The 27,271-nt window shown below is 37.6% G+C and overlaps 1 protein-coding gene across 1 annotated transcript; it reads right to left on the reverse strand.

Moving 5' to 3' along the window:
• Positions 1 to 1,588: 1,588 nt before the first annotated feature.
• On the reverse strand, positions 1,589 to 27,271 carry NME8 (NME/NM23 family member 8). The gene is made up of 15 exons (XM_065399740.1): positions 27,239 to 27,271; positions 27,087 to 27,144; positions 25,579 to 25,685; positions 23,336 to 23,407; positions 20,617 to 20,733; positions 19,354 to 19,420; positions 15,618 to 15,694; positions 14,187 to 14,279; positions 12,175 to 12,335; positions 11,000 to 11,178; positions 6,321 to 6,465; positions 5,221 to 5,328; positions 3,665 to 3,816; positions 2,703 to 2,847; positions 1,589 to 1,826 (listed from the first exon to the last, which is right to left on the reverse strand). Exons 1-15 carry the CDS (start codon positions 27,269 to 27,271, stop codon positions 1,589 to 1,591), a joined length of 1,752 nt encoding a protein of 583 aa, XP_065255812.1.

Raw genomic sequence — 27,271 nt, forward strand, 5'->3', positions numbered from 1 at the left:
TGGATGTCATTCAGCCAGCTCAGGTGGCATGTGCGAACTTGGCCAGGGAGGCTCACAGGGCAGAAGCCTGATGTTGAGTTCCAGAGGGCCAGAGATGAGAGGTGGGAAGTGAGCACCCTCCTGCAGGACCTTCACAAGGAAAATGAGAGAAGTAGGAGGCAAGGAGCACACGACAGGGGATGTGCACGGTGGCAGCCCCATGAACTGACCAAGCACTGTGGGGCCAAGAGGTCTCTGAGTCTGGTGATAACAGCCAGTGTCATCACTGAGTGCACCAACGGGGATTCACTACCTTCACACGAAGATGGGGGTTGTGTAGCTGGGGTTCTTGAGGAGGTTCTCCCCCTCAGACGCCACTGAAATGAGCTTCCAGGTCCTGAGGAGGTCCTGGTAAAGATTGCATGGAGAAAAAAGAGCTGCCTGTTGTATCGGAGCCCTTAGAGGCAGTGGAGGAAGGCGAACAACAGCATGCTCCATGCTGGACTACATGTACTGTAATGGAGTTTCTGCAGGGCCTGAAGGTGGAAGGTGTGGACCTGGCTGCAGATGCAGATCAGGCCTTGTCCACCCTCCCCCATGGGAAGGATCAGTACACCTGCAGAGACCCAGTGCAGCCCCAGCCAGAAAAATTCCAGGATCTTCTTCTGGAGGCTGGCCAGGTTCCTGGGGGTGAGGTCAAGGTGTTGAACTGGTGCCAGAGCATGGATGGGACAAGCTGGTTGATCATCAGCACCCTTCCCTGAAGGGAAATCAAGCAGTGCATAGCTGCTGTTTATAATGGGCCCAGGTTCCCCTACCGTCCACAGGTAAACTGGTGTAAAACCCAAGATGGGGACAGACCTTATTTTGGAGCCCAAACAAAGAGCCAAATTGAAAGGACCCAGAGCTGAGGCTGAAGACCCTAGCAAGGGCAAACAGAATGTTAGTTACTGGACTCTTTAATACCCCTTAATGCCAAGCCACTGAAGATCCACCAAGGTTTACAGGCAGCCTGCCGTGGGCACTTGGGGCAAGAAAAGAACTGCAGTACCACAGCCAGTCACTAGCAGGTGTTCTAGAGGTGAGTGACCCCCATTACAGTAGGACAAGAAGTAATGGGCTTAATCTGCAGAAAAGGAGATTTAGGTTAGATATTAGGAAAAACTTTCTCACTATAAAAGTAGTTAAGCTCTGGAAGAGGTTTCCAAGGGAGGTGCATTTTTGCAGGTTTTTAAGAACAGGTTGGACAACCATCTGTCAGAGATGGTCTAGGTTTACTTTGTCCTGCTTCAGCATAGGGGGCTAGACTTGATGACTTCTCAAGGTCCCTTCCAGCCCTATATGAGTCTGTGTTAATTAAGGGATCAGCTATAATGAAGACTACTTTGCGAATATAACTATAGTGGTCATTACCAGCACAAATGGTCTACTACACGTTAGTAAATTAATTGGTACATTCTACAGTAGTGTTACTAATTGGTAACAAAATATTTCATTAGGGAGAAAAAGTTTATTTTATTACTGCTTTTTATATATAGCATAAAACACAGATGGACAGATAGATGAATAACCATCTAATGACTTACATTTTAAATGTTATTGATAGATCTCAGTTGTGGCTTAGACTGTTCAGATCAATCTCTCCAAATACATATTCAATGCTCTTCAGTGCATGTTCCTTATTAGATGAGCCATGAACTGCATTACGCAAAATATCTTGTGCAAATTGAGCTCTAAGAGAATCAGGAGAAGATTTTTTTGCCACGTCTGGATCTGTTGGACCCATTAATTGCCTCCACTCCTCCACAGCATTTTCTTTAGTTAGGATCATTATCACTGATGGACCCCTGTAACATCAAGATATATAAATATCATATGTATTACTAGAGCTTTGCAACTATAGAACATACATTAACACTAAACTCTTTACTGAATAGTTAGCAAAATTTAACTCCTGGGGAAAAAGTGTTCCTTATTTATTTCAGGAAGAGAGTATGTCTGGCTTTAGAGATGGGTGAAAATTAGTTCTGAGGGTGAGGGGTTAGATACCGTCAAAAGTCTCCAAAGTATAATGTGATAGGTTTAACAAAACGGTCACATTTCCCTCATATACCCCTCTGGGTCTGCATTTGAAAGCCACCTGGAGAAATGTATGGTGAAAGATTGGGGATGCAGAAAGAGTGAAGATAGAGAAGTGGTTTTCTATTGGAAGAGGCACATATTTAAAATGAAATTTGGATTCTTAATACCCTTTGAACAGAAAAAGTCTCATTTATTGTTTATCCAAGTGGAAAACAATGGCCTTAAACAATTCATTCCTTAACAACTTCAGCGTTTAGACGGTTAGCCTATTTTCCCAATCTTTGTCGTTTGCAACAAAAAAAAAAAAGTGGGGAGACATAAGTAGTTGCCCAGGATTTTCTTTTTTTGAGGAACAAATCCAAAAAGGTGGTCATCATAATTCAGTTCAGTGTAGTTCACAGGTTCTGTAAGCGAAACCCACTGCCTAATAAAGGAAAGACACTGTATTCTAAAAAGGTCATAAATATTTAAGTATTTTTTATAAAAATTCTAAAAATCCCCTACACTTGACACAGAAAATGACAAAGTGCAGAATTCCAAGAGTCTTCCGATGTTCAACAAAAACGTTTTGCCTGCTCTATAAATTCAGAGTTATAACTGCTACATTTACATAGCACAATACTGTAAAATCAGACACTTACTCAGACATATAATTCACTAACTGGTCAAAAAAGGGTTTTCCTTCATGAGCCTTATAAAACTGTGTTGCCATTTCATGGGTGAAATTTGTTTCTTTCATCTGTGATACAATAAAGCCAGCATTTGTAACCTTCTGCATAATGTCATCTAGGAGAAAAAAAATACATTGGTCTTAATTTTTAACATTATTTTAAACACATGTAGAAATGATAATCTTGAAAAATCCCAGAAATTGCTAGATTTGTTTTCTGGCAAATTTATGTAATTATGTCTATTAACATGCTATTTATAATACAGAACAATCAGGAGTGAGACCTTGAACATAAAAAGTGACATAAAACGTATGAATTACTATTAACAATTAAAAAAAATTCATCCTATTATCTCTCATTGGATAGTTGGAATGTGACATCACACACCAGCTGGCCTGGTAAGATCAAACTGCATTGTTCCAAGAAAGGAAAATTGAGATTCACAGAAACGAATGGGGACATATAAAAATCAAAATAACCACTAGAGCTGTTACTATAAAACAGAGAATGTTTCTAATAATGGGGGGTCTAGATAAAGAGGTAAAAACAATGGCAGTAGCAAGTTTAGGAAGACAACTCCATTTTTTCATTCTATGACTAAAAGAGGTTTTATCTTTTCTTTGATACAGCTTCCTCTTTCTTTCTATATATCTCATAGTAAAACATTAATTCATCAGCACCTCCGTGGCCTGTGAGAGGAAGGAACCATAGGCAATTTCGCTAATGAAATGTTAGTAGTGGGGCGGCAGCAAGAATTACTTCATGCCTATAAGAAGGTTTTTAAATGTTGAAAATGCATTTAGGAAAGACAAAGAATTGATCTGATATCACTTATTGCAAATTTTATATTGCTAATATTTTGTAGGAATGAGGTCCACAGTTATTTTGGAATGAGATCCACAGGCTTGGTATGCATGTTCTAGAATGTTTACCTTTATGTTCCTTAACAGCAGTGGGTTTGATAACTGCCAAAGTGTGTTCCACAGGAAAGAAGAATTCTAGTTCCTTCTCAGCTTCACCAGGTGAAGCACTGCCATGCAGCTGATTGAGAGGTACACGGTCTACTGCATACTCTGAACGTAAACTAACAATTATTAAACAACAAGGTAGTTCAGTGACATGACATTTTCATGCATAAGTATCAGAATCCCTATGAATCTCCTAAATTAATGTTAATTCTGAGGGTCGAGATGGTGGACGCTGGAGACACAAACGATACTTACAAACCTTTTGAAATGAATAGATATATTCTAAATTAATCATTTTGGCTTTCAGTGGGATTTGTGAGCCTAAGTCACTTAAGTGCTTTTGAAAATTCCATTCTTGCCTGCTGCCACCAGTGAATGTTCAACTACTTCAGAATGTTCCTGTGTCCTGTTTATCTATGTGATACTAATGCTATGTCTAGATTATGAACTAGGGATTTGATTTTCTGCTCATGTACACATACTTGGGCTAGTTCTCATCAAGCTAGCATAAATATAAATAGCAGCATAGCATGGGTAGCATAGCAGAGCCATGCCAAGTACAAACCCTCCTGAAACTGGTGAGTATGTATTTGGCACAGTCAGCCATGCCTCTGCTGCTACTACCCATGTTACTACAGCTACGCTGCTATTTATACTCGTGCTAGCTTGAGGAGAACTAGTGTGAATATGTGAACACAAACAGGGAATCGCACCCCTAACTTGTAGCACAGATGTAACCTAAGACACTGGACTTGGAAGGTTAATTGCAGTTTTACCTACTTTTAGCTATAAATAATGCTTAGTGCAATTTTTAAACTATTCACTAATTCCCATTATGAATAGTAATAGGTCTTACTAAATGATAAACAGTACCACTGCTATAGATGACAGACCCTGTGAGTGAATGTCTTAATACCACAACAGTTACTGAAAACAATGTTACAAACACTATCTTAAGTACCTAACATAATTATTGATGAGATATTTACAAGAAATTATTAGATCAGAAAAGGAAATTGAGCCATAAATAAAACACTATACTTACACAAAGGCACCCAAATTTCATTTAGCTAGGACATAGGACACTTTTCAAAGAGGAGAATAAGTAGAACAGAAAACAATTTCAGGCAGATATATCATCCAGAGTAATATATAATCAATTAACAGTTGAAAATAGAAAATAATTAGCTGTCAGCTGTGTCAATCACAGAAATAAATCAAACTGATCATTATGACTCAAGGAGATCCCTCTCTTCTCTTCAAAATCTTGCAAACAATGTTCTTTTTTAATTTGAACTTTCAGCTATGTTTACTAGCCATGTGTTGTTTTTTATAAATCCAGTTGACGCTGTATGTGCTATACTATATAATCAAGAAAATCATAAAAACTTTCAGAAACATATATCACTTTTCAGATGACAGCATTATAGTTCATTGGTTACAATGTGGTCTAAATTTATATGTAGATTATGGACGTATATTGCAGATTATGAATCATGTATAGCTATTACAAATACTACCTGGCTGGACTTTTCTCTTTAGCCTCTTCAAGAGTCTTTGGGCCTAGTAAATCTCTCCAGTGTTGTACAGCATTTTCTCGTATTAAAGCAAGTGCAAGGGTTGGACCACTGTTAAATGAGATGACTAGTATTAAAAAAGCAATTGAAAAATACCCCTAAAATATCTCAAAATAAGTTGATTAAATTCAGTGTAGCCAGGGAAAAGGTGCCTTGATATTGGAGAGATTTAAAATCCAATATACATTTAAAAAGCTGAAGTTCCGGTGAATTTTTTATATTTTTGGGCAGGGGTGGGGGGTATTGGGTGAAGGTAATTTAAATGAAGAAACTACTGAACAGTGCCATTAGATGCAGGGGATATCATCAACTTATATATCAGGGGTGAAATCTTGGCCTCATTGAAGTCAATTGGAGTTTTGCCATTAACTTCTATGGAGCCAGGATTTTCCCCCAGATCACCAGACCAGGATCATAGAGAATGTTGTGAAGATGTTGGGGAGAAGCGTCTTGGACAAACTCTTTAGAAATTGTATTTGTTTCTGCCTGAAATGACTGTTGTCACTTTGCTTGAGGGAAAATTTTCACTGCAGTGACAGCCACACTCACTTACCATACTCTGTTGACAACAGAGGAGGATGAGTGATATTTGTCAGATGTTTGGGGGGGAAATAAAAGTGAGTAGAGGAGGGTTAATGTGCTGAATTACAACAATCATTATTATTGTTTTTATATACTGTTCATAAAAACACTTTTGATTTTTCAAATACTGTTTTTGCCATGACTTACTTTCTTGGGATCTAATTATTCCCCAGAGCTATAGTGAAATTCAGAAACCTAACTATTCTTAAAGTCTGGAGATAGTCAGCTACAGTGGGTGGGGCCATTCCTTGAGTGAATTCTATCACTAGGTAGCTAGCTTCTGGATAGTATGTCTGATGTACCTGTGAATGTTCTTATTATCCATAAAACTCATTTCACTCATACTGAACTCCTGGACTCAATTGTATCTTGTGGCAATGAGTTATACAGGTTAATTATGCATTGTGAAAAATATTGCTTCCATTTGTAAGTTCAAACTTGTTGCCTTTCAATTAATGTACCTTGTCATGTGTTCTAGAAGGGTTGGGAAAAAATCTTCATTTTCATGTTCCTTGTAAAACTGACGTGCTTGTTCTTCTGTCAGAACAATTTCTCTCTGCATTGCTATTGTAAAGCCATCATCCTTAATCCTTTTCAGAATAGAATCTACATAAAAAACATTGAAATAGTGCTGCATTGTCATAATTTAGTTCATTTTATATTTGTTATATTTCCATATTATAGTTTTTCCAGTCATTTCATTATAAAGTTTTCCAAAAGAGTTAACTTGTTCATTTTGGAATATGAAAACTATAATTCGTAACAACTGCTATAGGCGTCCAATAATCATTGCTTGGATGCTCAGCGAGAAGTTTTTTGCCTTTTTAAAATCAAGGAAGGAAGGAATGTCAGAGAAGTCACATTTAATTTGATTTAGCTCTCTGTCTTTGAAGGTTCTGAAGATGTCACTGACTAATATATAGGAAAGGTAGACTGCTTATGTATATGTAGCATGCAATTACACTTTCTTAAAAACCCTTCTACACACATTCCTTCTCGAGAGCAAAACCTAACCAACAAGCAGCATGACCCAATTCATCATGAGGTCATCAAAGTCATGAGTTTGAAGAATGTGGATTTAGGTACCTAACTTTAGACATTAAAGTTTGATAGCTGCTGCTAACTAGCTGTTTTTTTTTAAAAGCAAATAATATTTTGAAATCATGGATTTTGCAATTATAACTGATTTTCACTTATTGTTGTTGTTTGTTTTTCACTGAACCTCTTTTTTTTACCTGCAGCTGTTTTGGTGAATGGCAGAGATGGTAGGGCACAGCGTAGCTCAAAGTACGCCTGATAACACTGTCCTGGATCAGAATGATTGTTCACTGCTACAGTATTAAAAGTCATCCTTATCGGAGAGACACTCATATTGGGCTTCAAATTCTCAAATACCACTGGCTGATAACACTGCTCTACAGCCAAAATGCTTCTGAAATAAATGTAGTCAAACTTTACTAATTCTGGGTCACTGAGAACGAAAATGATGCTTAAAATTGTTGATTGGCTCTAGTTTTCAAGATATGCTATTGGGTCTGTATATACGACCCTTGACTTGGGAATGGCGGAGGATAAGTGAGTTATAAAGGGAAGGGATCTCAATTGAAACCAGAAATGACTAAAATACATCTTTGACTGGATCTAAGAATAAATCTATGACTGGGTTTGGACAGTACTTGCTTTTTAGGCAAAACAATGAATGATGCAATCTGAAGCTGGTATTACATCATACATGATATGAATTGCATCATGTTATTCCTAGAAGTCATGGATGATGCAATCATAACGAAGCTTACATCACTCTGCTGAACAAATTGCCCTATATCAGCTCTAGAAATCATACAGTGTCGTGCTCTCTTATTTGTCAGTGTTTGATTTTGCAAAGGGACACATTTCTGTTTAGCCAAAGTGAGAAGAGATGCCTCGTACTTGTGTGAACAGTGCAGATAATTTCTGCTATGTTTGTGGTGAAGTGACTTTTGCATCAGAAAAGCGCAGTATAACCACTATGGTTAAGAAAGCCTATCACCTTTATTTTGGCTGCAAAATTGGAGATCAGGACAAGAGGTGGGCCCCACACATATGCTGCAACACTTGTGCAACAAATCTTTGCCAGTGGTTGAACAGGAAAAGGAAATCTATGCCTTTTGCAGTGCCAATGATTTGGAGAGAGCCAAGAGATCATACCAGCAATTTTTACTTCTGCACGGTGCCTCCAGTTGGGAAAGGTGTGTCAAAGAAGAAAAAGTGGACTGTGCATTATCCAAACATTCCATCAGCTATACGCCCAGTACCCCACGGAGAAGGACTGCTGGTTCCTGATGCACCAGAATCATTCTCACTTGAGTCAGACGAGGAAGAGGAAGAGGATGAAACTTCTGGTCCTGAACCATCAATGTCACAGGACCCACATTTTCTCCCATCCTCCTCCTCTGAACCACACCTCATAACACAAGGTGAACTGAATGACCTTGTCAGGGATTTGGAACTACCCAAGAGTAAGGCAGAGCTGTTGGGCTCCAGACTACAGCAGTGGAATCTCCTGGCAGGTGATGTTAGGGTTTCCATGTTCCGTGACCGTCAAAAGGATCTTGTCCCATTCTTCTTCATGGAAGGTGATCTTGTAGCCTGCAACAACATCGATGGTGTGATGGCAGCCCTCAACATCGTTCACGATCCAGATGAGTGGAGACTGTTCATTGATTCATCGAAGACAAGTCTTAAAGCTGTTTTACTGCATAATGGCAATGTTTTGCCATCAATTCCAGTTGGTCATGCAGTCCATATGAAGGAAACCTATGACAACATGAAACAACTTTTGAGGTGCATAACCTATGACCAACATCAGTGGCAGCTTTGTGGCGATTTGAAGGTTGTTGCTCTCTTGCTTGGTCTGCAGACTGGATACACAAAGTACTGCTGTTTTCTCTGCGAATGGGATAGTCGTGCAAGAGATTCCCACTACATCAAGAAAGATTGGCCACTCCGACAGTCATTGGAGCCTGGGAGGAAAAGTGTTCAGCATCCACCACTTGTTGAATCAAGGAAGATTTTGTTACCACCCTTACACATCAAGCTGGGTCTGATGAAGAACTTTGTCAAGGCCATTGACAAAACACAAGCAGCTTTCAAGGACCTCCGTGGAAAATTTCCAAGGTTAAGTGAAGCTAAGATAAAGGAAGGTGTCTTTGTTGGTCCTCAGATTCGTGAACTTCTTCGAGATGATGCATTTGACCATGCACTGCGTGGCAAGGAAAAGACGGCATGGAAAGCCTTCCAGTTAGTGGCAATAAATTTTCTCGGAAACAACAAGGCAGACAACTACAGGTTGTTGGTGGAAAACCTCCTCAAGGCATACAAAAGCCTTGGTTACAACATGTCACTAAAGATACATTTTTTGCACTCTCATCTAGATTTTTTTCCACCGAACTGCGGAGCAGTGAGCGACGAGCACGGCGAGCGATTTCACCAGGACATTGCAACAATGGAGAAACGCTATCAGGGCAAATGGAGCCCATCAATGCTTGCAGACTATTGCTGGACAGTGACAAGAAATGCTCCATTTAATGAATACAAGAGACAAGCCAAGAAGTGCCGAGTAGACACTGAATAGGACTAAACTATGTACATAATAGTTTGCCTTTTGTTTCATAATACATTTTATTTATATAACCCTTTTGCTGATTTTTAAAGTGTTACAGAAACAGGACAGGTGAAATATTATCATGTAAAGCAACCATAAACACATGAAAAGACCTAGGTTTACAATTTATGATTAAAACTCTACTATCTACACAATATACATAGACATAAAATGTAAAAACTTAAATATCTTAGAAACAGTAGCCAATCAGTTGTTTTAATTGTCATATTTGAACTCAGCACATCAAAATACATAATAAATAGCACATTTTATCTCTGAAGCAGACGACTTCTCAAAAATTGTAGACCAGTGTAATATGTCCATAAGTAAGTTACAAATATCACTTATAGAAACTTTATCCAGTCAAATGAGCGTTAGTCACTTGGAGTTTCAATGAGTTTGTTGATGGAAATATAAATGTTAATACTATAGCACTGATCATTCCAGCTGACCTCCACTCAATCAGAAAATCACAAAAATACTCAGAATACATTGGGAAAAATTGGGTTGGGACTGTGGATCTGCCAAGTCAATAAACTTGAGGAACTATAATTCAGTGTCAAGTACCCATTTTTTCCACTCAAGAAACGTCAATACAGATTCTCATTCTGAAATATTAATGAGTATTACAGCCCCCATAACGGACGGCCCAGAAGTTCTAATAGAAGGCATAATTATGACTGCGTTCTGTGACTGGTCTTGCAAGTAAGCACTATTTGACATGAGCAAAGGTGGCAGAATCAGGCCCTATATAAGGACGGCAAAACTGCTTACCCAGTTGCATGAGAACTAGATGTCAAATCAAGAAAGTAATGCCATGTAAATGTCAGAAGAGTGCTCAAAGTAGTACTCTTTCAAATCTATGTAACAGACATTATTCAAGCTAGCCATAGAAGCTGCCTTGGACCTGGCAGAGAATGCTCAATCACTCAAAGACAGTAATACTAGCTAAACTGTTTTAGCAGAAAGCATTACTCATTTAAATATATTTTAAATGCAATTAGACTCTCTTACTGATTTTTCTAGAAACCACAATTATATCCCAGAAAGGGGATCTATAGAGGCAATTTTTGAAGAATTGATCTAGGAAATAAAATGATATTCACACAAAAGTATGTAAAGACAGAATAGAATGAACAAATTGTATTTTTCTGATATACAGTTCTGTCAACTTAATGCTGAGCACAGAAAATAATTTGAAGACAGCATGGTCTAGTGTGTAGAACACTGGACTGGAGGCCTGGATTCTGTTCCTGGCTCTACTACTGGCCTGCTGGGTGACCTGGGACAAAATCAGTTCAGCTCTCTCAGTTTCTCCATCTGCCAAATGGGGATAATTATATTGACCTACTTTGCAAAGTACTTTGACATTTATTGGAGAAAAGCGCTATATAAAAACTAGGTATTATTTATTAAAAGATACCAGGATTTTTGAAATCCAAAATATAAGGCCTTCTTTGTGTATTGCAGGTGAAAAATGTAGTTATGATCACTTACTTCGTCTTTCCTTTAATAGAGAAGGTCTAATTAAGGCCAATGTTTTTTCAGCATTTTGGCTGGTCTTCTTTTTACCAAAATCTGGGAAAAAGAAGGCAAGTTGCCTGCTAGCATCTTCTACACTGTCTTCCACATCACATAAATTTAACATATTCTCGGATTCCAAAACTTCTTGCAAGCTAATAAGAGACAAATAATACATCTAAATTAATGTATCCTTTATATTCATTTACTATTTTACACAAATGTATCAATTAATGACTTGCTGAAAAAATGTATTTTAATACTTTAGTAAAATATATAAGAATATAATGCCAGTTACTTTTATTATGATTCTCCATTCCAACGAAAAACAGCAGTTCTAAGGAATGAAGATATTGTCCATTCCTAACAGAGTATTAGTTAATTGCTGTATCATACATAAGTACTTTGAAAGAGAAATCTCAGTCATGCAATGTTTCTACTTGTCTACCTTTGAATAGCCTCTGTGCATTTCACTGAACAAAATTAACACTGACAATGACAGTTTCTAAAGAAGGATTGATGAGGGGATAATGCTTTATACACCTAAAGCATGATCTCTGAAAACACAGCACTATAGAAATTCTTTGAAAAAGAAATACTTTTTATCGTGGCATGTTTATAATTGTGAGGATCACCTATATATGATCACTCTAATATTATCATGTCAGACAAAATTTATCCAGGGAAGGCTACTGCAGCTGTAAATCAAAAAGACAAAAGAATAATGACTGGTTCTTTCTAACAATATCTTTACATTCATGTCAGTACAGGGTCATATAAATAGACTGAATTGGGTCAGTGCAGGTACATATAATTAGACTGTGATAGGACTGTGCAGGCTGCACCACCCTTTAGTGTGCCTAGCCCACTCTGCAGGGCAATTTGGGGGGGAAGGGGGCAATCTATGGCCCATTGTTGTCCTCTTCCTCAGGAATGCACTGATGGGACAGTTCCTGCACTTCCACAAGTGCTGGGACTGCAGTTGTGATGGGCGGTTGTGTGGCCCACACATGGTTAGGGAGACTTGCTTACTTTCTGCATCTACACAGCTGTGCATATAAGGGCATGTGACAATATGGCTCTCAATATTTTTTTATTATTTCTCATGTAAATTCATAAAACATAAGTGTCATTTGAATTTTTCCAGTTACCTGTTTGGCTTTTCAGGCTGAGGCTTTGCAGGTATACACTCATCTGATCTACCTAGTTCTTTCCATTGAGGAACAGTATCAGTTACTTCCTTTGGTTTAGAAACTATCAGAATATGGGATGGTCCACCAGTCATGAATGTAACAAAATCTTCAAAATCAGGCTAAAAAACACAATTTCTCACCTATATACTACAAAGAGAACTGTTTGATCTTATCACCAGAAATCAAACTATACATGTGCTGTATAACTTGCTCCCATCCCACTATTGTATTTACAATCACCATATAAAATTCTATATGAAATATATTATAAGATCTTGTGATAAGTCCATTTTAGTTCAAGTGAGAAAACAGTATTATAAAATATGCCCCAGCCTTTACAGTAAATATAAGATCTTGAGATAACTGACATGATAGTACTGCATACAACTTGTGTGCCACATGTTCTCCCAACCTAATATACCGGTAACTCAGAGATAAGATCAAATGTGATGCTTACAGTATATTGGACTTAGGCACATGATGTAAAGCAACAAAATATACTACATTTCCTGACATGATTTTTAAAGTTCTGTAAATTAGGCAAGTAGTCTATGACTGCATTCCTGATTTTCAGAATATTCTCAGGCACTTACTTCCTTGTCTGTTCTTTTCTCCCCTTTAGTCTTGGCCTTCATCCACACAGAGAGATGCATTCATGGGAAGCAACCTCCTTCTTCATAACTTGGAGTCACTTTTCCACCAGTGCTGGAATTCTCTTCATTCCCTCTAAGCCCCGCATTTACTTCATTGCAAATCTTTCTTTAAACCCTCTCTTTGTTTTAACATATGATTGAGTCTTTCCCCTGCCAACATCTCCCATCCCTTAACTTACATAATATATTTCTCCTTTCACTAACAGGATAGTAAACAAGAATATTTATTTGTATTTTACTGTTTTTAATGTGTAGTTTTTCTTTTTTCATATTCTGATTAATCTCTATACATTATTTTACCTTTCAGATTTTATGAACATATTGTAAGGACACTCAATTCTACAGTTATTCTTCTCTTGGTGTAAAGCATTTTGGAATATGGTAGTTTGCATGATAGACATATAAAAATAAATTAAATGAAAGTGAATAGAAAAATATATTTGGTACTGTACAATACATAAAGTGTGTCTCTACACTGAAAAGTGATTGCAAAAAAATCTCAGTGATTTCAAGAGTAAATTTGCTCCATCAACAAATAATAAGAAGTTTTATCTAACTGCCAGTCCTACAAACATAGCCTGGTATCTGAAAGTCAAGCTGTGTTCTTTCTGATTCATTCAAAATCCCCATTATAAAGGGCCAAAATGTGCTCTCAACTACACCGCAGCAACTCTATTGTCTTCAAATTCTGTCTTCAGTTGCACTTATGTAATCTCATCATTTTCAATAGGATTTCACAGTTGTAAATGAGGGCACTATTTGGCCTGTAGAATAGACAGAATTCTACATTCTGAAACAGTTTAAGTACACACAGTGTAAATAAGTGCTAATTTTACACACTCATTTTTCAGAGTAAAATCACACTTTGAGAATAACAAGGAAATAACTGATTTCCCACAGTTCACAGCCCCCTCTGAACTAATATATAAATACTCTAAAAACCAACAATGATACATATATATATGTATAGCTGTTGCTGTTTAGAGTATTTACCTTATGTTTTTCTGACTATTCCACTGTTGGCTAATGAGTTGGTTGTGTTAGGGAAAATGCCCCTCTATTGCTTCAGTATGTACCAAAGATTGTATGTTATTCCATTGTTATTTAAACGCAATGTTGGAACACCAACAACCATAGGCATTGTACAGGAGCTGGACTGGAAAACCAATCAAAGAAGATTTTATTTTATTTTATTTTCTCTCTGTGTCATAAATAATTTTAATTAACTGGAATCAATTACATTTTATACATGTTTTACAAGCCATACAGATGATATTATTATCAATATAGCCACCTATATTTGTGTAACCTTTTTACCTGTTCTATATTGCGACTGTAGAAATCTCTAACTTGCTCTTCAGTTAACGTCTTCTCCTCTTCTGCCGCAATGCCAAAGCCAGCTTCTGTAATCTTCAATTACAGAGCAGCCACCAGGTTCAGCAGCATTTGAGGGAGACATATAGCAAATCAGCAATATTAGTTTGTTTACATATTTTTGCCATGATTCTAAAAACTGACTGATTTTTGTGCAGAATCTTAAATGAGGTAATATGAAATATCACAAATATAGTAACTTGTTCATTCCGCCCAACTAAATTTCCAGCTTTTCGAAGTACTGCACTGTGTTCAAGTGTGACACCCATTAAAATAAAGAAGCCTTTTGTTACACATTATGTACCTCAATATACAGATTTTATTGAAAATCTCTACTATTTGTAAAACATATTTTACCATTATTGATTCCAGCAGTGCAAATAAAGCAAAGCTATGGGAAGGCAGCACATAATCATTCCTAATGACTGACAGTAAAATCTTTATTATGCAGCAGTCAGTCATGTACCTGTAAAGTATTTGTACATACCTAGGAGAGACTGGTCTACCGCCATTATAAAGTAGATATTAACTTTTTATTATAGTGTACTCGCTTTTTGGTTTTAGTATGCAGAAATAACATGAGTATCTATTTTTTTTTAATTTCCACTAGCATGGTAGAAATATGTATACGTGGAGTAGGCATGCATTGATATGATCTATATCACCATGTGTACTCACTGCACAGCATACGTGTGTATGTCCACAATTCAGCATTTATGGAACTGAAATGAGCATTCCTCCAGTACTATGTTCTGGAGGCAGAAATGATGTCTCCTTAACCAAATGTTGTGTCTGCCTATGCATCTAAATTGTTACCAGTGTATATCCTGTGACTTTACTTTCCCATAAGCATGAGTTTATGCATATCTGCAGACATTCACACACGTATGTAAAGGACTGGCTAATTTGAGCTGGTTTATTTGTATGTCTAGAATTTTGAAAGATACTGCTATGGCAAAGAAAATATTTTCCACACTTGTAAAATTATTTTCTGTGACTCATCTGCACTGTCCCAGCAATTGATGGTTAACTCTCACCCCTACCATCAAATGCAGAAAAAATAAGAAACTGTTGGGAGGTTATGTAAGCAATTTATCACGCTTCAGCTGGAATACTTGTGTGACAATCAATGATCTGCATAGTATACTTCAGTACATACCTCTTCTAGTAACATAAAATATGTTAAAGAGCATCAACTTGAAAATCATATTGCTCCAGCCACAACCATTTTACGTTTGTCAGTTTTACAGGATAAATATTAGCAGATCTGGCTGTACAGTTTTGTCCTAAATTAATATCCAATTATACTCCCATTTCCCTATCTTGGAACTTAACCAAACACGATGGTTGGGGGTTTTAAAAAATGTTGTTTACCTTTTGTTTAATTTCTTCTACTCTTCCATCTGCAATGGCATCAGGTTTTATAACTGCAACAGTGTATATGACTCCTTCTATAGGAAAAGGAAGAATACATATGCATATTTATAAATATATTTACTGAAATATATACACAGGCTAATTTACTTTCTGTACTTACAACCTGAGCTCTCCATAGTCTTCCTTTTAATAGATTACTAATTTTGGATTCTGCTCACCAAGACATAGGGTCCTGGGAACCAATAGCAGAAGAGGTTCAAATGTGGATTATAATCCTCTATACATGAATCACACACTGAGATGCAATTCCTTTTCCCAACTGCTCAGACTTTAATGCTACAACTTTGAAAGCAGAGATAAGGGAGGGTGAGTGTATATATATATGAAGTAGATCCATTAAGAGAAAGGAAAGCTACTTATTTATAAGTGGAGTTCTCCCTGTACATACAGATCTGCCTCAGCAGACTCACATACCTCAGTATTGCAAATCCTGGAATCATTTACAACTATAAATGCTGGGGCAGCACTAACACTTGCTTGTGGAGTTCAACATTCAAAACAAGATTATAAAGGGCTGAGTTTCATTCTGTTATCTGTAAGGGAAAAGACTCTGAAAAAAGCCAGGAAAGAGGGCAGGTAAGTGAGAATCTGCAGAGGAAAGATACTTGCATAACACCATTTAGAGGTAAATAGACTTAAAAAAAGTAAGTTTTAATTTTATGCTTGAGGTTAACAGCTGACCCACAGTTGGCACTTGGGAAAGTCTCTGACCATTGAACACTTGATCTCCAGCATTGCTATATCATGACATAGTCAATATGGTTCTGCATCATACTTTCAGGTGACTTCCATGCGTATAAACAGCAAGAGAACTATAAAGAGTAATAACATGAATGGTATATTCACAGTGGTCAGACTTCTTATTAAAAGGTTTTCCCCATGATCAAATATTATAAAAGATGATGATGGCAGAGTCCTCACTGAGGGTGATGATATTAAATGTAGGTGGAGAGATTAATGTGTCAATATGTAGTCTCAGCAGAGAGACTCATAATACAGGATGACAGAAAACGGTACAAAGCCGGAGCCAGAGCCATCAATCCTGCAAGAGGAAGTGGTGCATACTATTATGAAAATGAAGACTGTGAAAGCACCAGAGATAGATAACATGCTTGAAGAATTGTTAAAACAATTGGCAAATGTGGTACTGATCTTATGTGGAAAACTTATAATGATGTATGGATGACTAGAAATTGGCCGGAGGACTGAATGTAGGGAATCTTTCTGTCCTTACCAAATAAGGAAGACATAATAGAGTGTAGTAACTATCATATCATCTCCCTGACATAGCACACAAGCAAAGTTCTACTCTACATAATCTAGGATCGCATGAAAGGAAGGACAGAAGCAGAACGATCACCCCAACAAGCTGGTTTCAAAGAGGCACAAGTAACCAAATCATGAACATCCATCACATAATTGAAAAATGCATAGAGTACAATCACTTATAGATCACGTGCTTCACTGACGACTCAAAAGCTTTTGATATGGTCTGACATGACTATCTTTTGGAAGATATTAGCAGACAAGAGGATTCCAAAGCATCTTATTGAGCTAATTGCAGGTCTCTACCACCACCAATAGACCACGGTGCAAACAGTAGTAAGCAACAGTGAGTGGTTTTCCATTGGGCAGGGAGTTATTTTATCCCCAAGCCTCTTTAACGTATGCATAGAATTTATTATGAGACAAGGCTTGGAAGGTTTTAGCAAAGTGGAGGGGCTAGGATGTGCATTCGTGGACCTCTCTTAATCAACCTCAGATCTCGTGATGACACAACGCTCTTTGCTACATCCACCAATGCAGTGGAAAAAACATTTGGGTCTGCAAAAACAACTAATGAGGAATACAGATTATTCCTGCATACAATGAAAACAAAATGCATGAACGTTAAACACAGCTAATAAAACCAGGATGCAAGAGGGCATCACAATTAACAGACAAGTTGTAGAGGCAGCAGATGAATTTAATTATTTAGGATCATATATATCCAACCAAGGAGGCTGTTCCAGCGAAACTGGAAGAAAAACTAGGGATGACTTTGAGAAAAACTGTGGCATCTTGAAATGTACAAAGATGCAACTGGTGAAAAGCTTTTTTTTTTCCATAGTGGTTTATGGATGTGAATGGTGGGAAGATAATATCGCTGACAAGAAGAGAACTGAAGCTTTGGAAATGTGGTGCTGGTGAAGATTCTTGTACATCTCTTAGGCATTTGCCTTTTGTCCATGTTAGAAATATTAGTGAAGAGAAGCAGACCCTGATGTCAGAAATCAAGAGATGTAAACTTATGTACTTTGGTCACATTAGGCACAGTGATGTTATGAAAGTTGTTATGGAAGGAATGGTGGAGGGTCTTTATAGTATGGAATGACTAGCAAGGAGAGATGCAAGGATGGTGTGTGGCAGATCACTAAAGGTTACATGCTGAGTGCTCGAAGTTAGCGAGGGCAGAACGTGAAAGCTTCCAAAAATTCTGCTATGTTGTCACGGATATTCAGATATGAATAAATGGATTTACTTAGCCTTCTTTCTTCTTTGAGATTTGCCTTTGCAGAATCCTATTTTGGGGAGAATGACAAGCATTTACAGCCCGAGGAGCTAGGGCTAAGGAGTGATAAATTTAACAGAGATTGAAAAGAACTACCTTCTTGAAACAAGCAACTGCCCTAATTCTTGCATGAAAGCGCTGAAGTCGCATTTCAATAGTGTTGTTTCAATGAAGAAGAGCTGGATAGACATGCTAAAGGGCTGGAAATACTGTATCACTGTTACCCTGCAAATCGCCTTTTTCCCTGGGCCTGTTTTGCTTTTTGCTGATACTGCAGACCTCCCAGATAGTTGGCCTACAACTGCTTGGATTGTAGATGGTGTCTAATTTGACTTTCCTCCTTTCCTCTTTTAAATCTTGTAAATCCAGGGAGCTGGTAGTTTTACTCATCTCTTAATTTCTCCATTGGGTCACTAGTTCTACCAGGCGTTAAAACAAGCCTGTGTTCTAAAATGCATGAGCAGTCATTCTGGCTTGCACTTCTTGTGGTAGGCCAGATGTAAAAGGCCACATGTGAATATCTCAAAAAAAACAATGTAGCTACAGATCTTGCAATTGCTGCACTCATAGCATATTTGCTGACATTTTGTCCTTCACATGTACCACTAACAAAATTAGACTCGGTTCTGTGAGACTCTGGAGAATACTGTATGTGAAAGGGGGCTCTCATTTGTACCGCAACAAAATTCATACTCTTAGGCCTTTACAAGATGCACAGCTTTTAGGTGCCATGTTGTTCTTGGTCACCATTTTTTACCATAACTTTTCTGTCATGGATGCTATATTAAGTTAGAAGACAATTCAAAGTTCAAATTAAACCCTTTGCTACAGGCATTGAGAGCTCCATCATGTTAAATCTTCATAGAGTTGGATCCAGATCTCAGACATTATAGAAATAATAATTAATAATAACAACATAAGCATATCTGTTATTATTTTGACCATTTTACAACATTCAGATGCACCTGCGTGTGATAATTTGACTCCTTCCACAATAATCTCTCAAGTTACCAAATGAATCAAAGGAAAATTTTATCACTGGACATACAAAATAACTAACAAGATACCTGTTTGAGTTTTTCTTTGTACTAATAATTGTAAAATAATTAAAATATCATTTACCTTCAAGTTGGCTTTCTTCACTATATACGTCTGATGTTTTCTCTTCTAAAAACACAATCTCTGGTACCTAAGAAAATTGCAGTTTTCATGTTGTTGTTATTCTGATAAAATTATAGTGTCAGTATGAAGTTAATATTGAGGCAGTATGGGCCAGTGTATAGCCCACTGGGAATCATGAGACCTGGGTGCCATTCCTGGCTCTGCCAGCAATGTTGAGCAAGTCACTCCTTCGTTCTTTCTCTGCTTCCCCTCTCTGAAAAACTCCCTGCAACATTAACTTAGTGCAAGATAATACCAACATCAACATTTAAGCTGCTTCTTTTTCTGCTTCTGAACTTTTTTTTGCAGATTTTGTGGAACCTTGTGCCAGCCCAGACTTGCAAATCTTCTCTTAAATTAGGGGGAAACCCTAACACTTTTATACCTTACAATATGAGAGACTCCTCATTACATTAATTTTAAAGAAACATAAAGATGGACATAACTGGAAATTTCCAACCTATTTCTCTGCTAAATGTAGAATATAAAGTAAACACCAAAATTCTAGCAACACAACTAAATTATTTAATCTCAATTATTCACAAAGTTCAAGTGGGTTTTGAAACAGGCAGGCTTGCTGCTGCTAACACAAGAAAAATCATTTAAGTCACCAAGCTCAGCTACCAGTTATCTCTTCAGCAGTTTTATCCCGAGAAGCTAATAATATATTTGATAGGGTATAATGTTATCTCATACAGTACTATGAGAATTTAGGTTTGTTCTGATTTTTCTTAACTGAGTTGTAGTCCATTACAATTTCTCTTTTGCATCTATACATATAAATGGAATTCTTTCACCTGCATTTCAGTTGGAAAGAGGAATTAGGTAAGAACTGTCCCCTTTCCCGTATTCTCTCAAGCCCATAGTAAAATAGATAAGAAAAATGTCCAGCATTGAAAGTATAAAAATAAATAAAGAGATAAATACAAAGTTAGTTTTTATGCTGGTGATATTTTTGTTAGTGAAGAATCTCTCCTCTGCATACAGGTCAGTTTGTAAAATTACCAGTATCATTTGGATAAGTACCACTTAATGGAAGTTTCTAAAAGATGAGATACATGCCAGTTCATGGTAAAGATAGTGGTATCCACAAAAATAAAAATGAAATATGAACAGTAAAAGAAATAAAAACAGCACCACAAGCATAGAAAGAGACCATGCAAATGTAATAAAAATATTCATTTATATTTAAACTTGATAAGAAAACAGTTATCTAGTGAGTACCTCAAGGCGTTCTATTTCCCCTGCTAAAATTTTCCTCTCTTCTTCTAATAGCTTTATTACTGTCTTACTGAGAAGTGGTGCATTTGTGCCTCGCACCATTGCTATAATTTTGCCACCCTGTAAAAAATAAATGATAAAATAACACTCTCAGTAAGATCTACTAATTTAGTTTTGCACATTTAATTGACTTCTAACACAATCTATTTTTCACCAGCAATAGACAGTTACCATGATACTGTGTTCTAAAACTAAAAGTTGTAGCAATGTATCACTGCAGATAGACTGATTTGCAAAACAGGTGATGAATCAAAAACACAGGGCTAAAATCAGTGATATCAAAGAAAATTGACTGTTATTCCCCTTATTTGTTATTCTGTTATTGCTTAACATAGGTCTTATCTCAAAAGTTTCAGAGGGTTTACATTTTAGAACCTGGCATTTTCTAATGTCTAATTCAACGGATGCGTAATGGGCTACAGAGCATTTCATCATCAACATTTCAAATATAGCCTAGTTGGCCTAAAATTATCATCCAACTGCTCAACAGTGTCCTACATGAAATGAGTTGGTGGTCTCAGTCAAGTTCCTATTGAGCAGTTGTCTACTTAGCACAGACCATGGTCACAATTGGCAATGATTGGACTGTTACCTCTGTTGGCAGCTCTGCTGAAAGGCCAGCAGTTGAATGGGTATAGAGCAGTGGTCCCCAAACTGTGGGGCGCAGTGGAACGTTCAGGGGGGCACGCAGCAAAACCCGGGCTAGCCCCCAGCCGCAGCTCTACTCCACCCCCTGCTCTGCTCCCAGTTGCAGCTCCACTCCACCCCATATCGCAGCTCTGCTCTGTCCCCAGCCACATCTCCACCTCTAGCCACAGGTCCTCCCCCATCCCCAGTCCTGCCCCCAGCTTCTCCTCTGCAGAGCCAACTGTGTGGTAATGGGGAGAGGGCAGGCATGCAGACAGATTCCGTTACAGGTGTGTGGGGGGGTGCTACAGGAAAATGTTGGGCACCACGGGTATAGAGAATGAACTTCCTTCTGACTCAGTACTTAATTTGTGCCAGGACTTAGCCTTGCCACCTCTAGGCTTAGGTTCATAGCGCCGGCACCTCTGGGCTTGCTGCATCAGTTATGAATGTAAAAAAATTGCTTGAGCCCCGTCACCTCTTCCATTACAAATTAAGCCCTGCTTTCACCATTAGAAGTTCTTCCTCCAAGTTGGATATGTGGCAGGATAGGGATGCTACTACTATTGATGCCCAAGCTATATTTGTTCTGTAATGGCCAAAATTTGCTATCCTTATTTGAGCAAAATTCCTATTGGAGATAATAAGAGTTTTGCTCAATTAAGGGCTGCCAAATCTGGTCCTCAATAAATAGTGCAACAAAATTCAAAAGAAATTTGAAGGAAATAATTTAGAAAGCCTGATTCTCATTTACACTAAATTCCCTTTACACTGCTCTAGCTATATAAAGAGGCCTTAAGGCATGTGTAAACATAATTTATATCCACAATTAGGCCCGTTTGCATTGATAGAATGGTGTAAAGGGACATTAGTATTAATGAGAATCAGGCCTAAATTTTCCTTCTCTTGCTGTTCTCTGTCCTTGTTTCCATCTCTTCCCATTTTCCCCTCCCCATTTTTGACTATTCTTGCTTTTTTGGTTACTCTCTTCCTCCTTTGGGATCTGACCCTGTGCCCACTAAAGTTAATCACAAAGTTTCCATTTACTTCACTGGTACAGAATTAGACCTTTCTTGCTTTCACTTCCTATCCTCCTCGTTTCCAGGTTTCCTCCCTCCACTATTTGTCTCTCCTCATCTCAGTTCTAGTTCCTCCATTTCCCAACAGCTTCCTTCACTACTCTCCCTTCTGTGCTTCACTCTTCTGCTCATTGCTCCACCATATACACCTCTACTCCGATATAACACGACCCGATATAACACGAATTCGGATATAATGTGGTAGGGATAGCTCAGTGGTTTGAGCATTGGCCTACTAATCCCAGGGTTGTGAGTTCAATCCTTGAGGGGGCCACTTGGGGATCTGGGGCAAAATCAGTACTTGGTCCTGCTAGTGAAGGCAGGGGGCTGGACTTGATGACCTTTCAAGGTCCCTTCCAGTTCTAGGAGATGGGATATTTAAAGCAGTGCTCCGGGGGGGGCAGGGCTGCACACTCCAGCAGATCAAAGCAAGTTTGATATAACACAGTTTCACCTATAACACAGTAAGATTTTTTGGCTCCCAAGGACAGCGTTATATCGAGGTAGAGGTGTATATGCATGAGCAGCACAGTGAAACTGGCTAGCTTTTGGTGAGATCAGAGAAGCTGTTAATTTCACGTGGCTGCATTCATATAGAGTGGAGTATCCTTAATGCACCCTGGTTATTAGCCTCTAGCTGCTGGAATCCAAATCTCAAAACTTCCAAGTACAAAAAAACACTTGCCTACGGAGTTAGCAACCAGGCCTGTCATAATATACTATAGTATAATGGAGAATGTTCTTCTCCAGTTAGCAGAAGTACTATGCTAATACCCCTTCTTCTGTGCATGCCAAGAACATATAAAATATGATTTACTGTTAAAATGACTGGAATGTACAATATGCAACAATATCCTATACACTAAAATTGTAAAGATGTAATTCACATTTGTACAGCTTTACATTTATTTTCAATATACTGAAAAAAATAACAAAAATAGGCAGCACGAACTTACAACACAAAAGAGAAAAACAGGTTCACATTTGTCTCTAAATGTCTGCAGGGTCACAATGCTGTCAGCCTCTGCCTAAAATAAGGGCAAATAGATTATGATAGATAGATAGATAGATAGATAGATAGATAGATAGATAGATAGATAGATAGATAGATAGATAGATAGATAGATAGATATTTGAGAACTTTTACAGAATGATTCTCAAACCGTGGTTCTGTGGATCAATAGTCGTCCTTAAAACACTTGCTGGTGGTCAACCTTGCTGGTCACATGGGGCAGGCTTTCCTTCTTGTTTACAGCTGCTAAATCACATTAAAAGTACTGTGTCCTAATATTGCTTTTTGAGGTAAGTAATGGCTGTAATTGCCATTGGAATGTCATAGGATCACACATGGGAAAGTCCCATGACATTTCAATGGGAGGGAAAGTGGTCTATTGTATTAACTCTCTGTTAAGATGTGGTCCACACTATATAAAGATTTGAGAATCCCATGAATTACATTTATTAACAGTTACTTCTTGTTTTATAAATGTATTTTACATATACAAATACACACAAATCCAAAAACTGTTTGAACTAACACTGATGAATTATACTTGGCAAGGTTTTAACATAGTATTTATTTTAAAATAACTAGATCACAAGCACTATATAATATTGTTGTTCAATTTATCAATGATAGCGGTACTAATTGAAGGGAGACCTGAATGAAAATGAACGGTTTACACTTCTGGGCCACCAGAGTCCTGAATTAATACAGTCACTCTGGGTGAAAGGTATGATGTTAATGATACAGTATAACAACCCCAAATAATAATATTGCAGATGTAAACATTTACATATGCTGGCAGGAATAAATTACGGATGTAAAGTAAGTGCAGATGAAGGGACAGCAGCTAGATGTATGAAAACAGATGGAAAGAACAGGCTTGATATTTTCTTATTTTAAAAGCCACGCAGGGTTGCAAATAGCCTGGATAGTAGAGGTATGGCTGAAAACCTGGGGTCTGATTCTGATTTCACAATGGTTTTGCATTAGTATAACCTCACTGACTTCAGTGGTATGAGATTACAATTCGTTGTTTGGTGTTTTGGGCTTGTTGCTCTATGTTTTGTATGTACACATATACACACACCTATGTGTGTATGACTTTTTTTAAAAAGCTTTAAATATTTGATATATATAGGGTTGGATTTTTAGAATCTGAGTTTAATAGGAGGAGATCTGTGTAAAAGATCTGTAGGATAAAAACCTTGCGGACTTGTCTGTTAACTTAATGGTAGTGATCCACATTTGTGTGTCAGACCTACAATGATCTCCATTAAAAGAGCATTTGACAACAGTAATTACATAGTGGTATCTGCAATTAGACAGTTTTGCTCTGTGTTTACAACTGAAGATATCAGTGGTAACTCTTTTGGTAATGGTTAGCGCATGATGCTTTTTAATGGCTATTGCCATAGGCAAGACAGGTTGCTTCTGTCATCTTGCTCTCTGGGGCTTCAGAGAATGCAACAAAAACAATTTGCAGCCATACTGACAAGTATTATAAGCTTGATAGTTCAATATCTGGATGGGAACTCAGAATCAACCTGTGAAACACATATATCTTTAGTGCATTAGATTGTAGCTGCCATTTTATCTTGCTCTTCTGGTTGAACTTTTTCTCAAAAACATTTTTAATCTATTTGTTTTTCAGCTTCCCCCTCTTTGTTCCTTTTTAAATATAACATAGGAAATTATACGGAAAAGCAAGAAAAACAAAAGGAAGTTACTGACCTGATTTTCAGAAGTGATGAGCACCCACAACTTCTATGGTCTTCAGAGGAAGTTTCAGCACTTCTGAAAGTCAGGCTATATGGTTATGCAATGTTAAGACTTGGATTTTTAAACATGCAAGTCGGTATATTCAGAGATATGGTTCCCCCAGTAATCTCAACTCTATCTCATAGTATGTATGCATTATAAGAATGTTCTCCATTACACTACTGTCTAGTATGTCTTTTCCATAATTAACTTGTATGATTCTAGCTTATCCCTTCTCTTATTATAGATCCTTCCCTATCCATTATACACTTTGATCGTCCTCTTTTAAGAAGTCATTCAGAAAAAGAGACAAGCAAGCCAAATTCACCAATGACTCCACTGGTACTCAGATACAATGGTGATAGGTACTCTATAAATAGATAGATACAGAAATACATTTGATACTGAAGTTCTAAATAGAATTTACATCCTTACCACAGCAAAATGCAAAAGGTCATCTTCACCATGCTCATTTTTTAGTTTTCTGAATAAATTTACCACAGCTTTGCAAGGCCCACACCAAGCCTGATAAACATCTATTACTGAAAATATAAAAAATTAGAATGAAACTCATCTGTTTCATATAGTTTATAAAATAAAATGTTTTTGTAAATGTATAGGGTTAGTCCTGCAGTGGCATTGGCATACATGTATTTCTAAGTCTATTTCTGGTCTCTTTTTCTTCTGAAAAACATTAAGTTTTGGTATTATCTCTTACACAAAGTAGGTTTCAACTTAAATCTTAGTCTGTAAGAGTATTTATTTATTTATTTATTTATATATTTTGTGGTGGGAAATGCAGATATATTAATGTCTCCTTCCCCTATTCCTTTGTCTTGGTTGACCTTCCTTTCCTGTGCCCACTGTTAGTTGTCTCTCCCTCCTTCGGCCCTTTTATCAGTTGTCTCTTTCCATGCCCTGCCGCTCCATTTTGGGCTGTTTCCCTCCTTCCTAAGATCATGTATGCTGTGTGTCTCTCTCTCAACCTTACTCACAACCCATTGGTTTTCTCTCTTGCTCCCCTGATCACTTCACCCACGATCTGTTCTCCCTCTTTAGACAGCATTCCTAATAAATTTAACAGATATTGATGCTAAGCTTACATACAAACTGAGGGGAGTGAAGAAAATACATACTATGTACACTCTTGAAAGCACACAATTTATAACACAATTGCTTTTGTCTTATGCCAGATACAATTGTGCATGAATAGGCACATAAAACTCATTCTGCTGATTAGTTCGATTTTACTGAGTAATTGAAAATATTGATCTATCAGGGCTTTCACCTACCCCTTCCCAGACATGAAGTCTTTTCAGAACTTTTTTTTTTTTAAAAAAACACCCATGCATGATATCCAGTATGGTTTAAATTCACTGCTTTGCAAAGGAGTATGTGAAAGTCACTCATCACTATAGAACCCTTTTGTGTTTGAATTGCAGCCAGACACAATGCATTGGGTCTTTGTATCTTTCGTGTGATTGGATTGATATTGTGACAGTTCCAAAATGGCCAATGCGAGAGGCACAGTTGGGTGTTATATGGAGGAGCCATGAGATCTGAGTTCACATGGATTAATTTGCCAGGAACTCCTTTCATACTATAGGTGGTATGGAGATCCAGTGACCATACAGCCAGCCTTTAGGCTGGTGAAGCAGCTGTGGAGTGGCTGCAGTGCAGACCTGTGTTTTGCCCCCAGTTTAGGAGTGTGAATTTCAAATCCTTTGAGTCTTCATGTAAAACAGCTACAAAGAGCATATTTACTTAGGCTTTATGGAGGTTTCTAGAACTCTTTGCTTTGAGGGGCAAGCCACAGGAAGTGGCAGTTAGACAAAGTGTGTGCACAGTGAGAAGTAACTGGGCAGGAAGGGGTCACAAAAATAAAAAGATTGATAAAAATGCACAATTTCATTATGTGAGATTAATAGAAAAAATAATAGTACCTGTTACACCTTTAGTCAGCAACATTTCATCCCATTGACTTTGATTGGTTATTACTACCTGAGATAAAACAAACCCAGAATTTAATATCTCTAAAAATGTCAACAATTTTATTGAACTCTAGAATTATTCAAATAACAAACAAGATTTATACCTGTAGTTGAACTTCTTTCTTCTTTCCTGCCAT

This window comes from Emys orbicularis, chromosome 2, assembly GCF_028017835.1.
Source record: "Emys orbicularis isolate rEmyOrb1 chromosome 2, rEmyOrb1.hap1, whole genome shotgun sequence".
NCBI classification, from domain to species: Eukaryota; Metazoa; Chordata; order Testudines; family Emydidae; genus Emys; species Emys orbicularis.